General features: G+C 46.6%; 1 protein-coding gene across 1 annotated transcript; it reads left to right on the forward strand.

Annotated features, from left to right (window-relative positions):
• Positions 1–20,128: 20,128 nt before the first annotated feature.
• Positions 20,129–24,412, forward strand: LOC123139036 (BURP domain-containing protein 4). The gene is made up of 9 exons (XM_044558857.1): positions 20,129–20,216; positions 20,426–20,488; positions 20,565–20,627; positions 20,708–20,770; positions 20,847–20,909; positions 21,125–21,187; positions 21,548–21,610; positions 22,672–22,734; positions 23,730–24,412. The coding sequence occupies exons 1-9, from the start codon at positions 20,129–20,131 to the stop codon at positions 24,410–24,412; spliced, it is 1,212 nt and encodes a 403-aa protein (XP_044414792.1).
• Positions 24,413–25,839: the final 1,427 nt, after the last annotated feature.

Below are 25,839 nucleotides of genomic sequence, written 5' to 3' on the forward strand. Positions count from 1 at the left end.
CAACACATCGCTGAACTTGGTCATGGCGTGTTTGTTTATCTTCTTCATTGCCGGGTCCTCGTCTGGATCTTCATAATCCTTCTCATTCCGGCCAGGGAACAAGAATATCTGGTGAAACTTCTTTAGGAGGGAGCTCCTCATATTTTCTATCTTCTGTAGTTTCTTATCGTTGATGGTGGCGGTTGTCCGTACGATGCAGCCTATTTGATTGCCGTAGCACGAGCGAGCTTCCTCAGGCGCCTTTGGCTCAAAAATGCCGTTGTCCACCTCCGTGACCACCAGCCTAGTAGTCCTGAGTTTGTTAGGAAGCCATTGCCTCTTTGCTTTTGGTTCCACACCGGCTCCTCTCCCTGAGGCAGCACCGGTCTCAGCGCCGGTCTCGATGCCGGTCTGAATCTCAGCGCCGATCTCAGTCTCAGCACCGGTCTGCGTGTCGGTCTCAGCCCCCGATGCCACCGGTGGGCCCAGCAACAACATCGGTTGATCGTCGGTAAGGCTAAAATATTCGTCTGCCCCCAAGTAGACGTCGTCGCAATCACCAGAACCCTGTCCTTCATCGTTGCTAGCCATGTTTCCTATGATTAAATCTAGTCAATTAATTCTAGACCTAATAAAATGAATAACGACATAAAAAAGGACTATTGTTTTGCAGGAATGTTGACTCCTTCCTGGTGTGGCAAATCCTGGGCACTCGATATGTCCTAGTTTGTAGCACAAGTCATGCCGAAATTCATGGAAAATTTCGGCTTGACCTTTGCTAAAAAGTGGACAAATCGAGAACCTGAAATTTGCCGGAACAGAAATGAATCAACATTTCGGCAAAACATAGGCCACTCAGCATCATTCCCTGGAAACAACAAAGCCACTTGGGCACAATCTAACAACTTCAATGAAAAGATATAACATGAGCAACACTATATAACATGGCCACTTCAATGAAAAGTTATAATCAACAATAATGGAATATGCAAATGAACATCAATGACATATAGCTACTGTTCTTCTTTGACCAAGTTTTTGAAAAGAAAAACAATTTTTTTTTTGTTTATAGCTAAATGCCATAGCTAATATTTTTTATTTATAGCTAAATACCTTTGTTTTTTGTCTAAAGCTAAAAGTCTAGGAACTACATTTTCTCTAACCCTTTTGACCTCACTAGAATTCCCACAGCAAGACCTTAGTACCTACACCCAATTTCTTCAAAAATATTCAGGTCCATAGTCCAAATAATTCAAATTTCATTTGAATGAAATTTGGAACAAATTCAGGTCGGTAGTCAAAATATTTTTTTGTAGCTAAGTGTTTTTTGTTTATACCCTCTGTTAATTTAAATCTAAATGCTACTATTATTTATATACCCTCTATTAGTTTAAAGCTAAATGGAATTACTGTTTAGGAATTTTCATAAAAATTGCCCTAGCTAATTTCCTAAAAAAATTGCAAATCATTTTTCCTAAATGCTATAAAATGCCTACTGCCCTAAAAAATCTAGGGTTCATATGAACACCTAGGGTTCATATGAACATCAACACAGTATCAACACATATATATATAATTTCCCTAGCAGAGAGAAATAGGAGGGTATAGACAAGAGAGGCATAGCCTTACGGTCGGCGGCGAGGGCAGGCTCTGGCTCGGGCAGCGGCGGTGAGGTCGAGGGCGGCGGCGGCGAGCTCGAGGGAGGCGACCATGAGGTCGACGACGACGGCCTCGGGCGGTGGCTGTGAGGTCGAGTGGGCGGCCTCGGGCGGCGGCGGTGTGGTCGAAGGCGGCGGGCGACAGCGATGTGGTCGAAGGCATCCTCCGGCGGTGGCGGTGTGGTCGAAGGCGCGCGGCAGGGCAACGACGGCGATGGAGCAGTTGGGGGACAGGGGGGAGTAGAGAGGGGGGAAAGGACTTAGCGAAATTTTGAGCCAGGGCCGCCGGGATTTGAGTCAAACTAGCAGCAGCGCGTTTTTACGAAATGCGCTATAGCTAAGATAGCTATAGCATGTTCCAGAGAAACGCGCTGCAGCTAACCCTTTCTGTTTTCTTTCTCTTTTTCTTTTGTTTTTTTTACATTTTCTTTTTTTCATTTCTCCTTTTTCTATTTCTTTCATTTTCATTTACTTTTCTACTTATTTTTCTATTTATTTTCTTTTCCATAGCAGTAGCGCTGTAAGGAAGAAACGCGCTGCTACAATGTTTTTAGTAGTAGCGTGCTTCTGTGAGAAGCGCTGCTACTATTCCTAGCCTACTGGCACTAGTGAGAAATTTTTTAGTAGTAGCGCTTTTATGTGGAGACGCGCTACTGCTAAAATAATGATTGTAGCGTGGTTTTGCAACAATCGCTACTACTAAGTAGCGCTAGCGCCGAGTTTTGACCAACGCTACTGCTATACCTCTGTGTATAGCGTTTTCCCTAATAGTGATCATTTCACTCTTCCCTGACTCCGCTTCTCCATCGTCTTCTTCGAGAAACTATCTCACCGCACTAGTACTCCTAGTAGTAGTAGTACTAGTAAAGGACTTCCTGGATTCAAATAAGGCGGTTGTCTTGGCTTGCAGGCGGCACTTGCGAACGACTTGCCGTGGTCTCCCTCAATGGTGTTCTCCGTCGAACGCACTTTGCCAAACCACAAAAAAAAGTCGTCGACATCACTGCAATGGGAAAGGAATTCAAATATAGTTACTACCTCCTTTTTTTTGTACACAAGGCCAGTATATCAAAATTACAATTTGCAAAGGGCCACTAACACTAATCGAGGCAAAATTGATGGGGTTAGCAACCAAGGACATTAATATCCTCTGCATGCATGCGGAAGTGAGAAGGTTCGTTTGCATGGCGCTGCATTAATCAAGCGATGAGGAGTGAGATGGTTAGCTCTTTAGTCTTTCGAGAAAAAAATACGCATTAATTGACACGTCAAAAGAGGATTTGTATCAAGGAAAACCCCGCCTTTCGTTTTTAACACTATTACTCCTAGTACGTACTACCTCCGTCCTGGTTTATGGGTCCCTTCTATAGTTTGTGGCAAATTTTGACTAAAGATTTAACTAACAAAATGTTAATGCATGTCAAGAAAAATTATCTCATTGGATTCGTATTTGAACATAGTTTTGAAAAATATAATGTTTGGTGACATGCGTGAACATTTTCTTAGTTTAATCTATGGTCCAAATTTGGCACGAAATACAATGGGGACCAATAAACCCGGATAGAGGTAGTACATACTTATCCTGTTTGGGTCTAGGCCTTGCATTGCCAAACTTTGGCACACATTTTTGCCAAGCTTGCCTAAAGTTTTCAAAATGAGAAGGAGGTACACTTGCGCACGGCTGTCGCGGTCGCACCGCACAAGGTCGCTCCTGCACGCCGCGGTCGCACCGCACCCTCACACTTTGCTCTTGCACGCTGCAAACCCAACCAAGGGAACGCACCCTCACTGACACGTGCTGTCGCATGTGAACAAACCAAACTCAGCCATCCTATCGCTGCCACATAATTTTTGTTCATAGAGAATGTTTATCCAACCGGAGTATCCGTACAGCCCGTGCGGTGGTCTGTTGGGGAAGAAGAAGAGGTGAGGAAGAAGGAAAGAAGGGTTAGGAGACGTAGGATATTCATCCAACCGCCTGAATTGGTAGACTCGGGCGACTTGCATAAGAAATAGTATGTTTTTACACAGCAAAAGATGCATAATAATAAAAACAACAACATAGAGAAAAACTATCACTGCTCACGGAAAGAGACGGCTTCGTCGTATTTGGCTGCCGGCGCGAACCAGCCGACGTGTGTCTCCGCACCGTGGTTGTCCTCGGCCTCCAGCTACTCATTCAAGCGGAGCGTGCGGGCGCTCTGCACGGACGAGAGCACAACCCAGTTCAAGTCGAGGACGTCCGATTCCTCCTGCAGGAGGGACTCGATGGCAGCGGCATCCGCGCGCTCCGCGTCGAGTCGAGCCTCCGCCGCCCGGTTCAAGTCCAGGACTTCCGGTTCCGCCTGCAGGAGGGCCTCGATGGCAGCAGCATCCCCGCGCTCCGTGTCGAGTCGAGGCTCCGCCGCTCGGTTCAAGTTCAGGACTTCCGGTTCTGCCTGCAGGAGGGCGTCGATGAGAGCGGCATCCGCGCGCTCCGCGTCGAGTCGAGCCTCTGCCGCCTGGCTCAAGTCCAGGACATCCGGTTCCGCCCGCAGGAGGGCATCGATGAGAGCGGCATCCGCGCCCTCTGCATCGAGTCGAGCCTCTGCCACCCGGTTCATGTCCAGGACGTTCGGTTCCACGTGTAGGAGGGCCTCGATGGCAGCGGCATCCGCGCGCTCCGCCTCAAGTTGAGCCTCCGCCGCCCGGTTCACATCCATGACATCCAGTTCCGCCTGCAGGAGAGCCTCGATGGCAGCGGCATGCGTGCGCTCCGCATCGAGTTGAGCCTCTGCCTCCCGGTCCTCCTTTAGTATCGCCATGTTGAACCGCTGGTCCGCCTGCACCATGGGGGACTTAGACGCTGGCATGAAGTCGATGTCCATCGTCTCATACCCATCGGGGGCCTTCTGCGCCACGACCTCCGTAGTGAACATTGGATCGGCTTCCTTTTCCTCGTAGCTTGGCTCCAGAGAACTTGGGGATTGGCCCGCCGCAAAGCGAGCTTGGGAATGGAGGTCTATGGCGCCGACCGCCGCCGTGATTTCTGCGCGGCGCTCCGGCGTCATCATCTTGTAGTAAGTGATCTTGTGGCACACCATGGCTTTCCGGCGAACTAGGGGACGCTTGATGCGGTCTAGGGGATCGAAAGTTGGGGGAATGGGCTGGAGATTTGGTGTGCTTTTAGGGCAGTGGCTGGCATAGGCCGAGCAGCGAAGGTTGTGGTGTGAATAGTGGTTCCACTGACGACCGGTCAATCGGTTTTGACCGTACATCGCTCTTGTCGCGTTCGCGTTGCAGCCCGGCACGCTGGACCCTCCATGTCGCTCACCGAATGGAACGCGCTTCGTCTTGCATTTTCGCTTGCTTGTGGGACCGCAGTTGAGAGCAAACCGACGTCCCTCCCCCTCCCCAGCCCGCGTCATTTATTATACCACCACTCCCTCCGTTTTATGTAGAGTAAATAAAAACAAAGGGAGTATACTACGGATGAGGATCCCCTGACGTGGCCAAACCCATCGAGTAACTGACATGCGGGGCCTAACAAGCATGGGGTCTGCCAGTAAGTGACCGAAAGGGAGGGTAAGGCAGGGATACCTACGTCAGAGGATCCACTTCCACTATACTACTTTGACCAAATGTTAGAGTAATAATATATGACATGCAACTTACACAAATGTTAGAGTAATAATATATGACATGCAACTTGCACAAAGCATACAGGGTCTAATGCATTTTTCGAGGCTAACTTTGACCAAATGTTAGAGTAATAATATATGACATGCAACTTACACAAAGCATATGGTCAATTTAGTATGTGAAAGGAGTTTCCAATGATAAAATTTTCACATTATACATCGCATGTACTCCCTCTGTCTAGGTGTGTAAGTCATCTTACGAAAACCAAATAATCCCAACACACGTAGGCGTGGTGCATTAACTTCTACCTCGTTTCTTGTTTCTTGACATATGAACCAATAAGAGATGAGGGTGTGCATGCTTTTAATGACCTGAGACTATCAAACATGACATGCAGTGGTTAGTTCATTGCATGCAATACTATTAATTATCAAATAAACATTAATGTCTCTTCCCCTCCTCCTTGGTCACGGTGCACAGCCTAAGATGACTTACTCACCTATGTGAAAGGAGTACTATTAATCTTGTCAATAGTCAAATTGGAAACCATCTGGAGTACAAATCTAGCAGTACGTACGAATCTAACAATATTGATTGGGCGTCGTTGAATGTTGATAACTTTTTTTATCATAGTAGAGATACTTTGACTACACATAAAACTTATATGTAAGGTAGAAAGGATAGGAGGGAGTATATTGTACGTTCAAAAATGAAATGAACATTGAATACCCTTTATATATGATTTGCGGATGTTATGATCACCGGTTCAAAATTTTGAATTCGCCTTATGTATCACGTGCCCCCACTTGTTCCCTCTCGATTTCATCTCGGGGTTCGGAGATCTATTGAAAGAGGACTAGGGTGGGTACATGCGAATGATACTCGGCGGAATGTTCAAATGAGGCATGTGGGAGGATGGACTCGACTGGAGGGCGACATGATCGATGGAGAAGAGGGTTGGAGAGGAATGAGAAATAAGCAAACGCCACATGATTACACTTGAACGGCTCAAATAAACAATAAGTTGTCTCACTTGGCTTACATAGTGAAAGGCCTAATGCGCAACGCGGAGCACTGATGCTCGAATATGGTCTGGAAAACAGGGAAACCGACATGTGGGGCACACCCGTTGGGACGACGTAGCGCAGACTAGTCCAATGGAGGAGCTGGCCCACAACCTCCTCGCCACCGACAACCATTCATGTGGGTCTTTGGGGCCAACAACGGGGCGCAGCTCCAGCACCGCCTCTGGACACGGCGACCGCGGTGAGCGACACGCTCATATCGTCGATAGACACGGTCGGTTTCAGTGCGCCGAGGGTGGTGTTTGTGCTGTGGCACGACCAACGGTATGTTTGGTTTGTGCTCAAGGTTGCCCCATCAAAGCATTGGGTAGCCAAAATTTTGGTTAAGGTATTGGTTGCCCGTGATTTGGCCGCCATTGGCAAGAAAAATGAACTAGAGTTTGCTAGAGTTCATTGGCATGCCAAAGAAATGGCAACCATCCAAACAAAGACCAATCTTTGGGTCATGACCAATATTTTGGTAAGGTACACTTTGGCCACAATCCAAACACACCCCAACACTCGGCTCGTCAAGGATGCACGGGGCGCCACAACGCGTCCGTGGAGTGGTGTAGCGTGGCCAATTGCATCCTCTGGACCTGAGACATGCCGGGTCGTCTTGCTTTTTCATTGACACACGGGGATCGCATTTGAGCAAAGGGCATCTCCAACGGTGCCACGACCGCAGCTGACTACCCTAGCACACCAAAGCCCTCGTCCCTCACGTCGTCACGCGGTGTGTTCCTAGCCCGCGCTAGCTGCCCGCATTCATGCCGTCCGTTCGTATGTCGTCATTAAGAGGCTCGGTGCCCGAGGAACCAACTCCGACAACTTAATGACGCACCCAGACGCTTGGCCTCACCGGAATGCGCTACTTAAATCAGCAACGCCCAGCTAACCTCCACACCATAGTGCATCGTCCTCCTACCTGACACCACATCCACCATGACCGCAAGTGCGAACGCTTTGCGGGAGAGCTTCTCTTCGGGGATGAAGCTCGAGGTAGCTGGACACGGACGCGACCGTACAAGCGGTAGCCACGCTGGCGGCCGACGACGGGAGCACCGTCAGCCACGCGTCCTACTAGCCGCCATCCAACGTCCGGCACCGCTGAGGTCGGGGACTCCTCCGAGGATGAGTAGGGCATGGGAGGCGGCAGGGCATGGTGTGCCAACTGGCCGGTCCGTATCCCGTGTTCTACTCTTCCTCGCGCGGAGACCGCACCTTCACTTCACGGGTCTTGAACCCCGCCCCCGTACATAGAGATCGCAGATGGAGGACGTCGGTCGCCCCGTAGAATAGGTTTAGGGTCAGGTTTCTTTTATTTTTCTATCTTATAAAAGTTCGAAATGTAATGAAAATGTGCCATGTTTGCATTAATCTCGGCCGGTGTATATGAACTTTCACAATAATATACATATTGTAGGAGTACTAGTGCACGGAAGATCAAGATCTTGTGGGAGAAAAGGATGAACGAGGGAAAGCCTTATCTACAAATGTGGAGAGGAGTGTGGGTAAATTGTCATAGTTTCCTTCCTATCCGTTAGATATAGATCGGACGACCTATATTGCAGGATGATAGGCACACCATCATCACCAACTCTGCTTTTTATTGAACCGAGACAAATCTAAAAAACCCAACTAAGCCAACCTCCCAGCATATCGCGCAGGAAAAGACCCGGCCACGCCGTTTTATTAGTCGGGATTACCGGATTACTAGTAGTAGTAACGATGAATCGCGCGAAGCAACATTTTTTTTGAGGGGGCGAAGCACCTAGTTTAAAAGGAAAAAGGCGGTACACTCACAGCACTCCTGTCGCGGTCGCATTGCACCCCACACACGTTCGGTCCTGCACACGGCTCACGCAAACGGAACGCGCTTCAGCTTGCCTCTTCACTAACACGTGGGACTGCACTTGGAGAAACCGACCATGCGCCAAACTCCCCCCGCCGACCGCGCGAAAATCCTCCCCTCCCCCACACAAAAAGTCCCCCCAAATTCGATTCAACCGCCCTTCGGCCAAATATTCCCCAAACCCCCCTCCCTCCCGTCCCCCCTCCACTCCATTCGCTCCGCCAAAGCCGCCCTCCCCGCCGCACCGATACGTCGGCGCCACGGTTCATCGAGGGTACGCACGGCGATCCTCTTGCTCCCACAGTACGCTCTCGTAGACTGCCGTCCTCTAGCCGCGCCGCCACCTCTGACTACGTTCTTGTGGAGGCGCACGGCGGTCAGCGCCGCCACCGCTGGCAATGTTCATGTGGAGACGCACGGCAGTCAGCTTCTCCCATGGTACGCGCATTCTAGACTGAGGCCCCGTTCATGTCAGTGTAGCGCTGAATGTTAGCTGATAGACGCTGTTAATCTCACTGCTTGCCGAAGTAGTTTACTGTCAATATGCTCTGCTTAAGAAGCTTCCTTGCCATGTTCTGCACTCAATCTGCTTAGCTGAGATGGCATGCCAAGGCTGATTAGTTGCTAAAATATCCTGCCATATGTTTATTGTGACATAGATTGCCATGGTCTAGTAGCCAATCTGTTAGGTTAAATAGCTCTACACCGTTTTATACTCGATCCTTGTTGCTGCGATGGCCTTCGATAGTTCGATGGCTATGTGCTCTGGCTCATTGACTACTGAAACAACCTGCCATAATTTAGCACTCAAATCTGTTTGCTGAATTAGCTTTACATATATTTTGTTACTTAGATCTGCTCGTCCAAATATCTTGCCATAGCTTTAGACATCGACCTAGGTATTTTTTTTCTGGACTTCATAAAAAAGCATATATGTTTTTCCTATAATATCTAGTAGAAGAACTAATTTGTATGTCTAACAGATGGACAGGACTTGGATAACTTCTGCTTGAAGATTCTCCGCTGCATATGTCGAGGGGGTTGAAAACTTTATGAACTTTATCAGAGCTGAGTATGGTGGTCTGAAATCAGATGTGCTCTGCCCGTGTAGCAGTTGTATGAATTTAGTTACAAGACCCCAGTCAACTGTGCAAAATCATCTACACTTGTATGGGATGTCGGTCACATATACTAGGTGGGTTCATCATGGTGAACATGTGAACGTCAATGTTACTGACTACATGGAAGCAACAGATCACCATCTTGATCTGCCTGATGCTGAGGTGGAAGAGGAGAAGGTGGTGGTGGTGGTGGAGCCAGTGAGTTTGACCAACATTGAAACAATGCTACGAAATGCTTGTGAATTCCGTGAACTTTCACCTGCGGAAGAAAAACGGTGGGCCCGCATGTTGGAACAATGCAACATTGCTGTCACCCCAGGAAATAAGCTGTTAGTATTCTTAGCTATGGTCACCTTTCTTCAGGTGAAGACATCTGAGCGGATGACCAACAAATCATTTGATGCGATGTTGGCTGCTTTCCGCAAATCTTTCCCAGATGCGTCTGAGCTGCCACACACCTATAGTAAAATGAAGAATTTCCTTCGTGCAGTTGGAATTGGATATGATATGATCCATGTTTGTAAGAATAATTGTGTTCTGTTCCAGAAGGATTATGCCAACTTAAGTGAATGCCCGAAATGCAAATCATCAAGATGGAAAGATGGCGATGCTGTGAAGAGGGTTCCTCATAATGTTCTGAGACATTTTCCAATTACACCAAGATTGCAGAGGTTGTTTCATGATGTTGAAACAAGAGAGGATGTATTGTGGCATTCTAGGAACCAGGAGTACAGAGATCAGAATGTAATGAGCCATCCATCTCATGGTAGTGAGTTGAAAAGCTTCAATGATAAACACAAAGAGTTTGCTGCTGTCCCGAGAAACATTAGACTTGGCTTAGCTTCAGATGGATTTCACCCATTTGGCCAACAGAGCGCCACATATAGCATGTGGCCAGTGCTTGTTATCCCTTACAGCATGCCTCCAAATGTCTGCACCAAAGAATCAAACAACATGATGGCCTTGCTCATCCCAGGTCCAAAAAGTCCTGGAAAGGATTTTGATTTGTTCATGGAGCCTCTTGTGGAGGAACTTCAACAACTATGGAAGGGTGTTCTCACTTGAGACCTATATAGGAGTCCACCAGCTGATTTCTTTCTGCGTGCTGTTGTAATTTGGTGCATCATGATTATTCGGCTTTGGTCACTATGTCAGGGCGAACGACACATGGTTACAATGCATGTGTTCGCTGTGACAGGAATCCGCTGTCATACGCAATACATGGCAAGATCTGTTACATTGGACACCGCCGTTTCCTTGCCAAGGACAAGCCGCATCCTAGAAAATACCGAAGACATGTGTTCAATGCAAAGCATGAAAACTGTGATGCGCCAAAGAGGCTCACCTCTGATGAGTTGCAAGTGGAATTAGAGAAGGTCAGGCATATTACACCAGGAAACCATCCTGGTAATGGTAGCGGGAAAAGGAAGCATGGCATGGTAGAAGAGAGATTATTGTTTACCCGTAGATCCACTTTGTGGGACTTGGAGTATTGGAAAGATTTGGATATGCGGCATAATCTTGATGTGATGCACATCGAGAAAAATATATGTGACAGCATTATCGGCACACTTCTTAACATTGAAGGCAAGACGAAAGATACCTTAAAATCTAGGATTGATTTGACACACCTGGGTATCAGAAAGGATTTGCAGGTGCAAGATGAAGGTAAACCACGGGATATGGCATCAGTTGTGTACGTCTTGGACCAGGTAAAAAGAAAAGAATTCTGCGAGGTCCTGTCACATGTGAGATTCCCACATGGATTTGCTTCCAACCCTGAAAGGAGAGTCAGTGCAGATGGAAACAAGGTACAAGGGTTGAAAACTCATGACTGCCACGTCCTACTTCAAAGGGTTTTACCTGTTATCCTTAGAGGATTGGGCCGCCCTGACTTATACAGAGCAGTTGTAGAGTTGGGACAATTCTTCAGGGAACTCTGCAGTAGAAATATCAGGATAGATGCTTTGGAGCATCTTAGAGACAAGATACCAACTATCCTATGCGACCTTGAGAAGATATATCCTCCAGCCTTCTTTGATGTGATGGTGCATTTGGCTGTTCATCTACCTGATGAGGTAGTACTTAGAGGTCCAGTACAGTATGGCTGGATGTACCCTATTGAAAGGCGGCTAGGCACTTTCAAGGGCTATGTTAGGAATAGAGATAGACCCGAGTGTTCCATTGCAGAGGCCTACATTGCTACAGAAGCGTTGACATTCTGCTCAAAATACATTGAAACAGCTGATCAGCTTAGCAAAGAGGTGGGTGAAGACAATCCCGGGCTCAATGTTTTCGATTATTCTGTTCGAGTTACAGGGAAGAGTCGACAAGAGGACAAACCTAAATATTTGGACAAAATGGTTTGGTATGTGCTGAATAACTATCCTGGGATACTACCTTATATCAAGTAACTGTAGTACTGCAGCTTATACATTGTAATCTACTTAACTTGCAGCACATTCTTATATATTTAGATGTTTGACGCGATCACTATGTTGTGCAGCATGTACAAAGAGGAGTTACTGCCGCAAAATCCAAGAATATTTGACAAACTGGTTATGGTAGGATTTGCGAAATGGTTCAAGAACCATGTAAGCTTTTGAAGTGCACTGTCAGTTTTTTTAATATATTGAGTACATAAGATGATCAGCTTGTCTATTTTCTAACCATAGGTTAAGAAGATGCGGGAGGATGGGAAGGCAGTTGATGATGCCCTTTACTCACTAGCAATGGGTCCTGATACTCGGGTAAGACATTATGAATCTTGCGTTGTTGGAGATGTGCGCTACAACACCCTTGCACGAGACGAAGGCCGGAAGACACAAAACAGTGTCATCATGAGCACGGATACGTATGACAAAGAGACAACTGAAATGTATGCTAACATAACAGACATTGTTCAGTTGCTGTATATCTCCAGTTTCGAGGATCATCAGTGTGTGGTTCTGTTGTGTTGTCGTTGGTATAACCTGTTTTACAGGATCGCAAAACCCAGAGCTGATGATTATTTCAAATCCATCAATGTCAAGGCGGCGTACCAGACCAACGAGCCTTTTATTTTGGCAAATCAAGCAACACAGATATTTTTCTTGGAAGATACGTTTGCACGTAGCGATGACTGGAGAGTATTGCAAAGGTTTGAGCAGAGGAATTCGTTTAATGAAGTTGCACAACAAGATGATGCTTACACTGCTCCTAATGTACAAGATAACACAGATGTTCCTAATATCTTTGAGAACCATCACGTCAATGACGCCGGCGAAAAGATTGCCTGTCGTGCTGTGGACATACAAGAGTTGATCAAGAAGAAGCCAATGTTCAAGGACGTTGAGGACGAAGAAGAAGATGACACCGTGGGGAATTACGATTCAGACTGATACACATGGCGAACATGTTGACGCTGCTGTTGCGGATGATGATTACATTGCTTTTGTCGTATTTGCCTATCAGAAGACGTTTTTTATCTACTATGTGAAATTGTGTTTGCTATGACAACTGAAACCTGATGAACATGTTGTTTAGTATTTTTCTATGAGAACATCACTTGTTATGTATGCTGATTTGTGTTTGGTGATTGTATGACAACTAGAACATGATGACATTGTTGTTTAGTTGTACTCATATTTGGGTGTGAAACTTGAATTTGGTAACATAGTTTGCTGTTGGACTGCAATTTGCTCGACGACTTCGAATGAGAACAAAGCTGACCCGACAGGGCCTCTGCTATCTATTTATTTATATGAGCAAAAGGGGATACCCCCTGATTTCCGTTAATAGAAATCATTAGATGTTCACAACACTACGCCCAGCCTGCTACACATGTTTCATTCATTACTAGTTTCAGCAAAGTGCTCATGTTGTAGCCACTGAATACAACACGAGTGCTACATACACTTCAAATAAAGAGACAATCATCCTACAGAGCACATCGATTTTGCCCATTATCTTCACAAGATCTTTCATCTCCTCATTGCTGTCAAGGCCGTTCAGCAGCTGTTGCTTGGCCATGATCAGAGGAACTGCGTCTTTAACCTTCTGCTCTGCATCTTCCTCTTCTGCCGTTCCTTCAGTTACTTGTCCAACACCCCAACCTGCTGGTATTGGGATTCCTCGGCTAACCAAATAATCAGCGTAGTTGCATTCCCCCACATCAGCAACTTCCCAGAAATACAAATCACACGAATCTTCCCTTTTCTGAACGAATCAAATGGGAAGATCATCAACCAAACTATTAAAAAAATCAGCAACTGAAAGCAGCAAAACAACACTTAAACATATTATTACCCCATGATTCGGGCATTTGTAGAAGACTCGGCCAGGGTTGCGGATTGTGGTTGAGACACGACGGATGACTCTGCGTGATTTGCAGCAGTGGCACCACACCAATGGCAGCGGGTTGCGATGAGCAATCGGCTGCGGTGCGCGTGCCGGTGGGGGTGTGATGAGACCCACAGGCGATGGTACGGGTGGCGACTTGGCGCATATCTGGTTGTTGCCTGCTGAAGAGCAGGTGGACGAGCAGCCAGCGGACATGGTTGCTGCGGCCAGAGCTTCTGATGCTAGGCAGAGTAAGTAGAGAAGAGGAGAAGCGAACGTTGGATATGTCAGTTTCATTCCTTGCAGAGTAGCATTGCACCATATATAGTCATAGTCTAGGTTTGGATTCGAACCAGCTACAGGAGCACATCTTTCTTTTTTCTAAAACTTGGCAATGTCTCTTTACTAGTACACTAGCTTGTTCTGTACGCCTTCCCAAGTCATTGATTTTCTTTCCCTTTTTTTGCGAGAAGGAAGGAGGACAAAATTGAGAGTTCCTCGGACTCGAACCCAAGACCTCTCGGTTGAAAACCAAGGGTGCTAGTCACTTATGTGGTGAATGTTCCCTGTGAGGAGGACGGCAGACGAACGCATTTTCCTCGCAAGTATGCTACTTGGTGTCCGCTTAGTTAAAAAACGATTGTGCCAACCTTGACCATTCGATTGACATTCAACGTCTGTCGCGTTTCTTCAGTCTCTTCTTCCTTGAGCCGCCAAAGCCAAACCAGCGCCGGCGGGACCGCCTGCTCCCGCCTCCCACGGCTAGCTGTGATCTTCCCCGGCTCCTGTTCTTTCCCGTCCGAGGCCTCACCATCATCCTCCCGCTCGCCGCGGCGCCGCCCTCCGGTGTTGTCAACATGGTCAACAACCATGAGGAATAAGGAGATGACTGTACATGGTGAGGATGACAGTAGAGACCCAGCAACGCGCAGTAATTTTGTTTTTTCGGGACGCAGAAGGGTATCAACTGGGTTGTGCGGGACCCGTGGCCCATCTAGCCCAGGCTTTTATTTCATATGTTTAGCACATGACCAGCCCAGTTTGTTTTTTGCTTTCTGAAAAATAGCTAACCAGCTATTTTGTTTTTTGCAGAATAACCAACATAGGCCTACTTGCTTTTCTATGCCCTGCTGGGCCGAAAATCTTTCAAGATGAGGAGGGATGCATTTTGCCCAGAAAATGGGCTATAAGTAATAAGAAATGGGCTATAAGTAATAAGAAATGGGCTATAAGTAATAAGAAATGGGCTGTAAAATGAAAAAAATACAGCAAACATGCAATTAGTCCCCAAATACTGTTTTCTTTTGGATTTTGATATTTTAAATTTCATTGTTTTTGTGCGGGTAAAATTTCATTGAATTTAAATTAAGGTATATTTAGATTTAAAATTAATTTGAATCCGGCTAGAAATTTCGGGCTGTATGCTGTTTGGGACGGATTTGGAGGCTGACTTCTGGGTCTACTAGGTTGACGTGTACTTTGGCTTTGTCAACTTAGTCCACAAACGATTCTAGCAGCAGTGACCGTTGGATGTTAATCCAATGGCCATGCTGCTTCTTCAATATCTGATCTTCTTGCTCCAGCCGCCCAAACCAGCTCTGATGGGACTGCCTGCTCCCGCCTCCCGTGGCCGGCTGTGCGGCCGCATAGGCCGCACCGCCCACCCTACTTCATTGCTGGCCAGACCATTGCTCTACTCACCCACACCTCCTGTTATTTTCCGGCGATGGCAGCCGGACCAGTAAACGCTCGTACTCCCCACCACGTGGGCAACCATTGCCGAGTCTTCCCCGGCTCCGTGTCATTCCCTTCCTAGGCCTTACCGTCGTCCACCGCCATGGTGCTCTCGGCGCGGCCTGGTCAACATGGTCAACGAACGACATCCATCGGTCGTGGATTGTACGCGCAAAATAATGATTCCTCCACCTGACAGCTGGGACCCACCGGAAGGGCCTCTGTATTTCACAAAAAAAACGTTCCTCCCACTAACAAGTCGGACCCACCAGCTATATCTTCACATGCAAGGAAGTGCCTCCTTATTATGCACAAAAAAAATGAATACCCACCCTGCTAGATGGGACCCACCATAGTGGGAGGATGACTTGTGGGCCAACTAAGTTTACGGGGACGGAGGGCTTTGTCAACTTAGTCAATATGAACGATTCTAGCTCCAGTGATCGTACGATGTCCATCCAACGGCCATAGTGCTTCTTCAACCTCTGGTCTTCTTGCTCCAGCCGCCCAAAGCAGCGCTGGTCGTGCCGCATGCTCCTGGCTCTCGTGGCCGGCTGTGATGCCGTGGAGGCCTCACCGCCCCCTACTACTCCCACCGTTGGCCTAGGGTATCCCTCTACTCACCCACAGCCCCTGTTATTCTGCGGCGATGACAGCCTCACGTCGCAGTCGAACCAGTGAACCCTCGTACTCCTCTCCGCGTGGGCTACCACTACTACGTCTTCCCCGGCTCCGCGTCGTCCCCTTCCTAGGCCTCACCGTCGTCTAGACCACCGCCCTGGTGCTGTCGGTGCAGCATGGTCAACGTGGTCAACGACCGACTTCCATCGGAAGAGTACTATACGTGGATAGGCTGACAGCTGGGTCCAGGCGGCCGCAAGGAAGTGCCTCCTTATTACGCGCAAAATAATTATTCCTCCACCTGACAGCAGGGACCCACCGGATGGGCCACCTTATTTCGCAAAAAAAGTTTTCCGCCTGACTGCTGGGACCCACTGGACAGGCTAGCATATTTCACGAAAAAAACATTCCCCGCGCTGTCAGGTCGGACCAACCGGAAGTGCCTCCTTATTACGCACAAAAAATGAATACTCCCCTTGCTAGCTGGGACCCACCATGGTGGGAGGCTAACTTGTGGGCCTACTAAGTTGACTGGGACGGGGGCCTTTGTCAACTTTAGTCAATATGAACGATTCTAGCTCTAGTGACCGTACGATGTCTATCCAGCGGCCGTAGTGCTTCTTCAACCTCTGGTCTTCTTGCTCTAGCCGCCCAAAGCAGCGCCGGTCGTGCCGCATGCTCCTGCCTCCTGTGGCCGGCTGTGCTGCCGCGGTGGCCTCACCGCCCCCTACTATTCCCACCGCTGGCCAGGCCCTGCGGCGACGGCAGCCTCACACCGCAGCCGAACCAATGAACCCTCGTACTCCTCTCCGCGCTGGCTTCCACTACTGCGTCTTCCCTAGCTCCCCGTCGTCCCCTTCCTAGGCCTCGCCGTCGTCCACCGCCCTGGTGCTCTCGGTGCAGCATGGTCAACGTGGTCAAGGAAAGACTTCCATCGGATGTGGACTGTACGTGGAGAGGCTGACAGCTCGGTCCATGGCCGCAGCAAGGAAGTGCCTCCTTATTACGCGGAAAATAATGATTCCTCCACCTGACAGCTGGGACCCACCGGACGGGCCACTGTATTTTGCGAAAAAAACATTTCCCCCTGACTGTTGGGACCCACTAGCTACATCTTTGCATGCAAGGAAGTGCGTTCGGGCAAAAAAACAAAATGATTCGCCCCCCCTGACCGCTGGGACCCACCAGCGACACCTTCGCATGCAAGGAAGTGCGTCCGGGCAAATAAAAGATTCTACCCCCTGACTGCTAGGACCCACCAGCTACATCTTCGCACGCAAGGAAGTGCGTCCGGGCAAAAAAAAAACCAAAACGATTCGCCCCCCTGACTGCTGGGACCCACCAGCTACATCTTCGCACGCAAGGAAGTGCCTGACAGTCGGGACCCACCTAGTCGAAGCGTACGTAGCGTTGTCATTCTGGTCGCAAATGTGCACGTACATACTGGTCGATGTAGAGGCGCGCACGTGTCGTAGATGTAGAGGCGCGCACGTGTCGTAGTAGAGGCATGCACCTAGCATGTACACGTACGTACAACGGCGGGGGTGCAAGAAAGAAAATACGGCCACATACGTACATACGGGTAGGGTCTCTAACGCCTATCGTGCATACGTACATGGCTGGGTCGGAACGGAGAAATAACGTCACTGTCGTGTTCATGGGGAGCCAACCGGCTGGGTCGGAACGGAATGCGTGGTCGTGTTCATCGGGAGGGCTTGGACGGAACATGCAATGGAAATGAGGCCTGGCGTACCGCACAACGGATGAAACGGCCGTGTGTTCGACCGGCCATGTTCGAAATGGGGTCCTGTCGATCGGGAGGGGCCTAGTGTTCTGCAAAACGGAGGAAACGGACCTCCTACGGTCGAAATGGGGGTCCTGTTGATCGGGAGGGGTGTGCCATACCGCAAAATGGAGGAAACGGACCTCCTACGGTCGAAACGGGGGGGCTGTTGATCGGGAGGGGTGTGGCGTACCGCAAAACGGACGAAACGGACTTGTGTTGGAGCGCTACGGTCGAAACGGGGGGGAGGGGTGTGGCATACCGCAAAACGGGACTCCACAGGATACTGTTCATCTCCACCGTCGACCTCCTCCAGCCTCCACGGGCTACTGTCGACCTCCTCCAGCCTTCACGGGCTCCATTTCATCCAGCCTCCACCGTGTGCTACTCCACCGGCTACTGTTCAACCACCCCTCCACGGGCACCCCTCCACCATCTACTATTCATCCAACCCTCCACACCACGGGGTCCTGTTCAACCACCCCTCCACGGCCACCCCTCCACCGTCTACTGTTCATACAACCGTCCACACCACGGGGTCCTGTTCAACCACCCCTCCACGGCCATCCCTCCACCATCTACTGTTCATCCAGCCCTCCACACCACGGGGTCCTGTTCAACCACCCCTCCACGGCCACCCCTCCACCGTCTACTATTCATACAACCGTCCACACCACGGGGTCCTGTTCAACCACCCCTCCACGGCCACCCCTCCACCATCTACTGTTCATCCAGCCCTCCACACCACGGGGTCCTGTTCAACCACCCCTCCACGGCCACCCGTCCACCGTCTACTGTTCATCCAGCCCTCCACACCATGGGTTCCAGTTCATCCAGAGGCAACGCCACCGCTCACTGTGCATCCAAACCCCCCCGCAACGCTCACTGTTCATCCCAAAGGCAGCATCGATCGGCTTCAGTTAGCAGCAGTAGCGAAGGAATCGCTCCATCGGGTTCAGTTAACAGCCATCGATCGATCCTTCGGGTTCAGTAACGCGTAGCCTGCAGTGCAATCGCTCAGGTTCAGTTAGAGCTCAACGCCTCACTCGGCTTCAGTTAGAGCCAACGCCCCGCACACATGTGCGTACGTACGAGAGAAACACGCATCGCTCCGCCCCCGACCTCCCACCGTGACCGGCAACTCCCCGAAATTTTCCTCCCGCTCGCTTCTACCACGGTTTTTTCCGTCATGGACGGCCCAAAGAATGTCATGCAGCTGCATCTCCGACCCGCCCAGGACAAAAAGCCCATTTTCTGTCATGATTTTTTGTCATAGAAGTAGGAGCCCACCACATCTATGATGATACCGGGTTTTGTCACAATTATCGTCATAGAAGTGTCATATGTATGACAGGAAAAAAATTCGTTCGGCCCAAAATGTCACGGATGTGTCTTTTTTTTGTAGTGTCTATGGACTAAACCCTCTGGCTTATATAAGTACTAGGGTATCTAAGGTTACAGATGGTCGGTTGCCATTCCAAGGGTTACATGCTGAATCTAATAGCTATACTTGGAGTACACACCAAGTCCACGGTGAAGCCCAATATGCTCACGCCACAAATTAGAGGCCTCTGGGATTCTTCTTCATTAACGGGCTGTCAGTTCGGCCCATGGACTAGGCCAACTAGGCTGGGACCCCCTAGTCCAGTACACTGTCACCCACTAATGATGCTAGATGCACTACCAGAGGAGAATTTTATTCCATCTGCAGGGATTTACCGTCGTCCCGCCTTCCTACGCATGACACAAATGCTAACAAAACTTGAAGAAACATCTAAAAAAATCATAGTGACTATTTAATACTAAGACCTAAATTCGAAATTTTGTTACAATGGCGAGTACTAGTAGTGTATATCAATTTCTCATAACAAGTCTATCAGAAATAAATACTACATCAATGCCTCGAATTTACACACTGTCATATTATTACCCATTGATTCGAAATATATTGTACTTCTTTATGGTAGGCATGCAAATATTAATTACATTAATGTGCTTCAATTGGCGCAATGATCTATCACACCTCCATATATATTGTTTTTCTTCATTTTGATATACTCAACTAATATACTACATCAGTGCCTTTTAATACCCATTCGAATATAATAGGAGAGCACAGGGAAAAAAATTGTTTATTTATGGTAGTCAATTAAAGTGTGTGATAGGGGGAAATATATTATGGCAGGTAATAAATGGCATATATTTATTACAAATTAAGATAGGTATACTGTTTCCAACTAGGCAAATTGGGTTATGTTTACCTATCACTTCTTTCTGTTCAACTACTAAAGAAAAGGTTGAGAGGTATAAATAGGCACCTAGACCCTCCTATCTTCCTCGCACAACGAAATTCAGTTCATAGTGATCTAGCCATGGCGATCAAGCATATAGCAGTAGCCTTTTTCTTCCTCCTCATGGCCTTTGCTGAGTGTAGCGACGGGGGTGAACCTCCATCTTCTCGTAAGTACTAGTTCTAGATTTACCAAGTCGAGGGTGTGTCAAGTCTGAATCACCTCATATAGTTTGTTATTTCCTCCAGAAAAAGACACTTTTGGTGAAAGTGTGTATGTGGTACATTGGGATTCCCCTTCAAGTAAGTACTTGTGCTACCTCACCACGTTAAGAATGTGTTAATTCCAAATAAACTCACAATTTGTCATTTCCTGCAGAAGGAGAAGGTTTTGGGGCCAGTGCTCATAAGGTGGATTGGAACCCAGAAGATGCACCTTCTAGTAAGTACTTCTAGTACCTTACCAAGTCGAGAATGTGTTAGTCCCAAACGAACTCATGGTTTGTTATTTCCTACAGAAGAAAAAGGTTTTGGGGCAAGTGCTTATAAGGTGGATTGGAAACCAGAAGATGCACCTTCTGGTAAGTACTTATGTTACCATGCATACCACATCAACTATGTGTTAGTCCTTAAAGAACTCATGGTTAGTTACTTCCTCCAGAAGAAAAAGGTTTTGGGGCAAGTGCTTATAAGGTGGATTGGAAACCAGAAGATGCATCTTCCAGTAAGTACTTGTGCTACCTTACCAAGTCAAGAATGTGTTAGTCCTGAATGAACTCATGGCTAGTTATTTCCTGCAGAAGAAAAAGGTTTCGGGGCAAGTGCTTATAAGGTGGATTGGAAATTAGAAGATGCACCTTCTGGTAAGTACTTGTGCTACCTTGCCAATTCGAGAATGTGTTAGTCTCCAATAAACTCATGGTTTGTTATTTCCAGCAGAACAAAAAGGTTTTGGGGCAAGTGCTTATAAGGTGGATTGGAAACCAGAAGATGCATCTTCCAGTAAGTACTTGTGTTGCCTTACCCTGTCAAGAATGTGATAGTCCTAAATGAACTCATGGTTTTATATTTCCTGTAGAACAAAATGGTTTCGGGGCAAGTGCTTATAAGGTGGATTGGAAACTAGAAGATGCACCTTCCAGTAAGTACTTCTTCTACCTTACCATGTAAAGAATGTGTTAGTCCTGAATGAACTCATGGTTTGTTATTTCCTCCAGGAAAAGAAGGTTTTGGGGTAAGTGCTTATAAGGTGGATTGGAAACCAGACGTTGCACCTTCCAGTAAGTAGTTGTGCTACCTTACTAAGTCAAGCATATGTTAGTCCTAAATGAACGTTTACTCATGGCTTGTTATTTTCAGCAGAAGGAAAAGGTTTTGGGGAAAGTGCTTATAAGGTGGATTGGAAATCAGAAGATGCACCTTCCGGTAAGTACTTGTGCTATCTTGCCAAGTCGAGAATGGGTTAGTCCCGAATGAACTCGCGGTTTGTTATTTCCTGCAGAAGAAAAAGGTTTTGGGGCAAGTGCTTATAAGGTGGATTGGAATCCAGAAGATGCATCTTCCAGTAAGTACTTGTGCTACCTTGCCACGTGAAGAATGTGTTATTACTAAATGAACTCATTGTTTGTTATTTCCTATAGAACAAAAAGGTTTTGGGGCAAGTGCTTATAAGGTGGATTGGAAACTAGAAGATGCATCTTCCAGTAAGTACATGTGCTACCTTACCATGTCAAGAATGTGTCAGTCCTGAATAAACTCATTGTTCATTATTTCCTTCAGAACAAAAAGGTTTTGGGGCAAGTGCTTATAAGGTGGATTGGAAACCAGAAGGTGCACCTTCCAGTAAGCACTTCTGCTACCTCAAAGTGTCAAGAATGTATTAGTCTTGAATGAACTCATGGTCTGTTATTTCCTGCAGGCGAAGAAGGTTTTAGGGCAAGTGATTATAAGGTGGATTGGAAACCAGAAGATGCATGTTCCAGCAATTACTTCTGCTACCTTACCAAGTCGATAATGTGTTAGTCCTAAATGAACCTTTACTCAAGGGTTGTTATTTCCTGTAGAAGAAAAAGGTTTTGGGGCAAGTGCTTATAAGGTGGACTAGAAATCAGAAGATGCACCTTTTTGTAAGTACTCTTGCTATCTTTCCAAGTCAAAAAAGGGTTATTCTCGGATGAACTCACGGTTTCTTATTTCCTGGAGAAGAAAAAGGTTTTGGGGCAAGTGCTTATAAGGTGGATTGGAAACCAGAATATGCATCTTCCAGTAAGTACTTGGGCTACCTTAGCATGTCAAGAATGTATTATTCCTGAATGAACTCATTCTTTCTTATTTCCTGCAGAACAAAAAGGTTTTGGGGCAAGTGCTTATAAGGTGGATTGGAAACCAGAAGGTGCATGTTCCAGTAAGCACTTCTGCTACCTTACAATGTCAAGAATGTATTAGTCCTGAATGAACTCGTGGTTTGCTATTTCCTATAGGAGAAGAAGGTTTTGGATCAAGTGCCTATAAGGTGGATTGGAAAACAGAAGATGCACGTTCCAGTAAGTACTTCTGCTACCTTACCAAGCCGATAATGTGTTAGTCCTAAATGAATGTTTACTCAAGGCTTGTTATTTACTACAGAAGAAAATGGTTTTGGGGCAAGTGCTTATAAGGTGGATTGGAAATCAGAAGATGCACCTTCTGGTAACTACTTGTACTCTCTTGCCAAGTCGAGAATGGGTTAGTCCGGAATGAACTCACGGTTTGTGATTTTCTGCAGAAGAACAAGGTTTTGGGGCAAGTGCTTATAAGGTGGATTGGAAACCAGAAGATGCATCTTCCAGTAAGTATTTGTGTTACCTTAGTATGTGAAGAATGTGTTAGTCCTGAATGAACTCATAGTTTGTTATTTCTTGTAGAACAAAAGGGTTTTGGGGCAAGTGCTTATAAGGTGGATTGGAAACCAGAAGGTGCACCTCCCAGTAAGCACTTCTACTACCTTACCATGTCAAGAATGTATTAATCCTGAATGAACTCGTGGTTTGTCATTTCCTGTAGGAGAAGAAGGTTTTGTGGCAAGTGCTTATAAGGTGGATTGGAAACCAAAAGATGCACATTCCAGTAAGTACTTCTGCTACCTTACCAAGTCGATAATGTGTTAGTCCTAAATGAACATTTACTCAAGGATTGTTATTTCCTACAAAAGGAAAAGGTTTTGGGGGAAGTGCTTATAAAGTGGATTGGAAATCAGAAGATGCACCTTCTGGTAAGTACTTGTGCTACCTTGCCAAGTCGAGAATGGGTTAGTCCTGAATGAACTCATGGTTTGTTATTTCCTACAGAAGAAAAAGGTTTTGGGGAAAGTGCTTATAAAGTTGATTGGAAACTAGAAGATTCAACTTCTAGTAATTACTTGTGCTACATATCTTAGCAAGTGGATAACGTGTTAGTTATGAAGCAACTCATAGTTTGTGATTTTCTGCAGAAAAAAACGATTTTCATGGAAGTACTTATGTGGTACATGGGGATCCAGATCATGCACACTCTTGTAAGTACTTGTGCTACCATATCAAGTTTTTTTTAATATGATGTCTTAGTTTCTTTATACCAGTGAAAAAATATATGCATTTAATCTCCAAAAATATCATTGGTATGTCAATATTTCTGTTAAGCTTCTAATTTAATTAATAACAATGCAGCTTCTTCCTCCATTCCTGAAGAACTAGAAAAACGCGAACATTTAAAGTTTCAAACCGACATGTTATTCCTGAAGAAGAATCTACACATTGGCACTACACTACCTGAAGGAACCATGTTTGCACGAGATGGTGCACCAAAGTCTATTCATTTTTTCTCTACTCCATTGGAGTCAAAGTACTTGCCAACCATCCTTTCATACTTCAAATTACCTCACGGCTTGATGAAGGCAAAGCAGGTAGCTGACACCCTTCATTCATGTGGGAAACCGGCTGACAAGGCGGAACCTCACATGTGTTTCTCATCCCGCGAAGAAATGGCAAGGTTCGCCACCAGAGAATTGGGAGTCAGTGGAACACGAGTAGCCACTACAAGGATTCATGGGCATGAGAACCCTAGCTCCATGTATGTTGTGGAACATATCACCCAACTCAACAGTAACGTGGTGCCATGCCACCCTATGGATTTTCCATATGAGGTTTTTTATTGCCATCGGCCAAAGCAAGTGCTATCTTTGAGGGTGCAACTTAAGGATTTGAAAGATGGCATGCCGCGTGTGATGGCAATAGCCATGTGTCACATGAACACATCTGATTGGGACACGCAGTACTTTGAGCTATTAGACGGAGAGCATGGTGAACCTATTTGCCACTACATGCCTACCAATTACGTCATGTTCTATTAGATATATTTAAAGTTGCTGCTAAACTATGTAATCTTGTTATCTGATCAATAAAGCATGCCGAGTGTCCAGACTTTGGTCAAAGATACTTAATCACACCAAGTTTTGAGAGTCTTGGGATTGCTACAGACCAACATTTCTTTTATAGCATCTGAAATAACTCTAATTTAATTATTGATGACCCACAAGTATATGGGATCAATCATGGTCGTTTCGATAAGTAAGAGTGTCAAACCCAATGAAGAGTAGAAGGAAATCACAAGTGGTTTTCAGCAAGGTATCTCTGCAAGCACTGAAATTATAAGTAATGAGTAGTTTGATAGCAAGATAATTTGTAACGAGCAAGTAATGGTAGTAGTAACAAAGGTGCAGCAAGGTGGCCCAATACTTTTGAGGAAAAGGTCAAGAAAAAACAGTCTCTTATGATAAGCAAAGCATTGTTGACGGTACACTAGAATTTCATCTACTTACTTTCAACATCTTGGTTCGATTTGTGTTCGCTACTTTGATAATTTGATATGTGGGTGGACCGGTGCTTAGGTGCTGTTATTACTTGAACAAACCTCCTACTTATCATTAACCCCCTCGCAAGAATCCGCAACTACAAGAAAAGTATTAGGAAATTCTAACCGTCGCATTAAACTTTTGGATCCAAATCGGTCCCTTGCGGAATAGCGCATAAACTAGGGTTTAAGCTTCTGTCACTCTCGCAACCCATCATCTAATAACTACTCCACAATTCATTCCCTTAAGCCCGAATATGGTGAAGTGTCATGTAGTCGACGTTCACATTACATCACTAAGGGAAACACAACATACATACCATCAAAATATCGAACACACATTAAAATTCACATGATTACTTGCAACAAGATCTCTCCGTGACCTCAAGAACAAAGGTAAGTACTCACAAATGATAATCATGCTCAAGATCATAGGGGTATTAAATAGAATATTGGATCTGAACATATAATCTTCCTCCAAATAAACCATATAGTAATCAACTACAAGATGTAATCAACACTACTAGTCACCCACAAGTACCAATTTGTAATTCCGGTACAAAGGTTGAGCACAAGAGATGAACTAGGGTTTGAGAGGAGATGGTGTTGTTGAAGATGTTGATGGAGATTGCCCTCCCCAAGATGAGAGAGTTGTTGGTGATGATGATGACGATGATTTCGCCCTCCGAGAGGGAAGTTTCCCTGGCGGAATCGCTCCGCCGGATGGCAAAAGTGTTCTTGCCCAAGTTTTGCCTCAAGACGGCGGCGCTTCGTCCCGAAAGTCCTTCTCTTATTTTTTCCTAGGTCAAAATGACTTATATACCATAAGAGGGGCACCGGAGGTGGGCTGAGGAGGGCACAACCCACCAGGGCACGCCTGGGCTCCCTGGCGCGCCCAGGCGAGTTGTGCCCACGTGGTGGGCCCCC

This window comes from Triticum aestivum, chromosome 6B, assembly GCF_018294505.1.
Source record: "Triticum aestivum cultivar Chinese Spring chromosome 6B, IWGSC CS RefSeq v2.1, whole genome shotgun sequence".
Lineage (NCBI taxonomy): Eukaryota > Viridiplantae > Streptophyta > Magnoliopsida > Poales > Poaceae > Triticum > Triticum aestivum.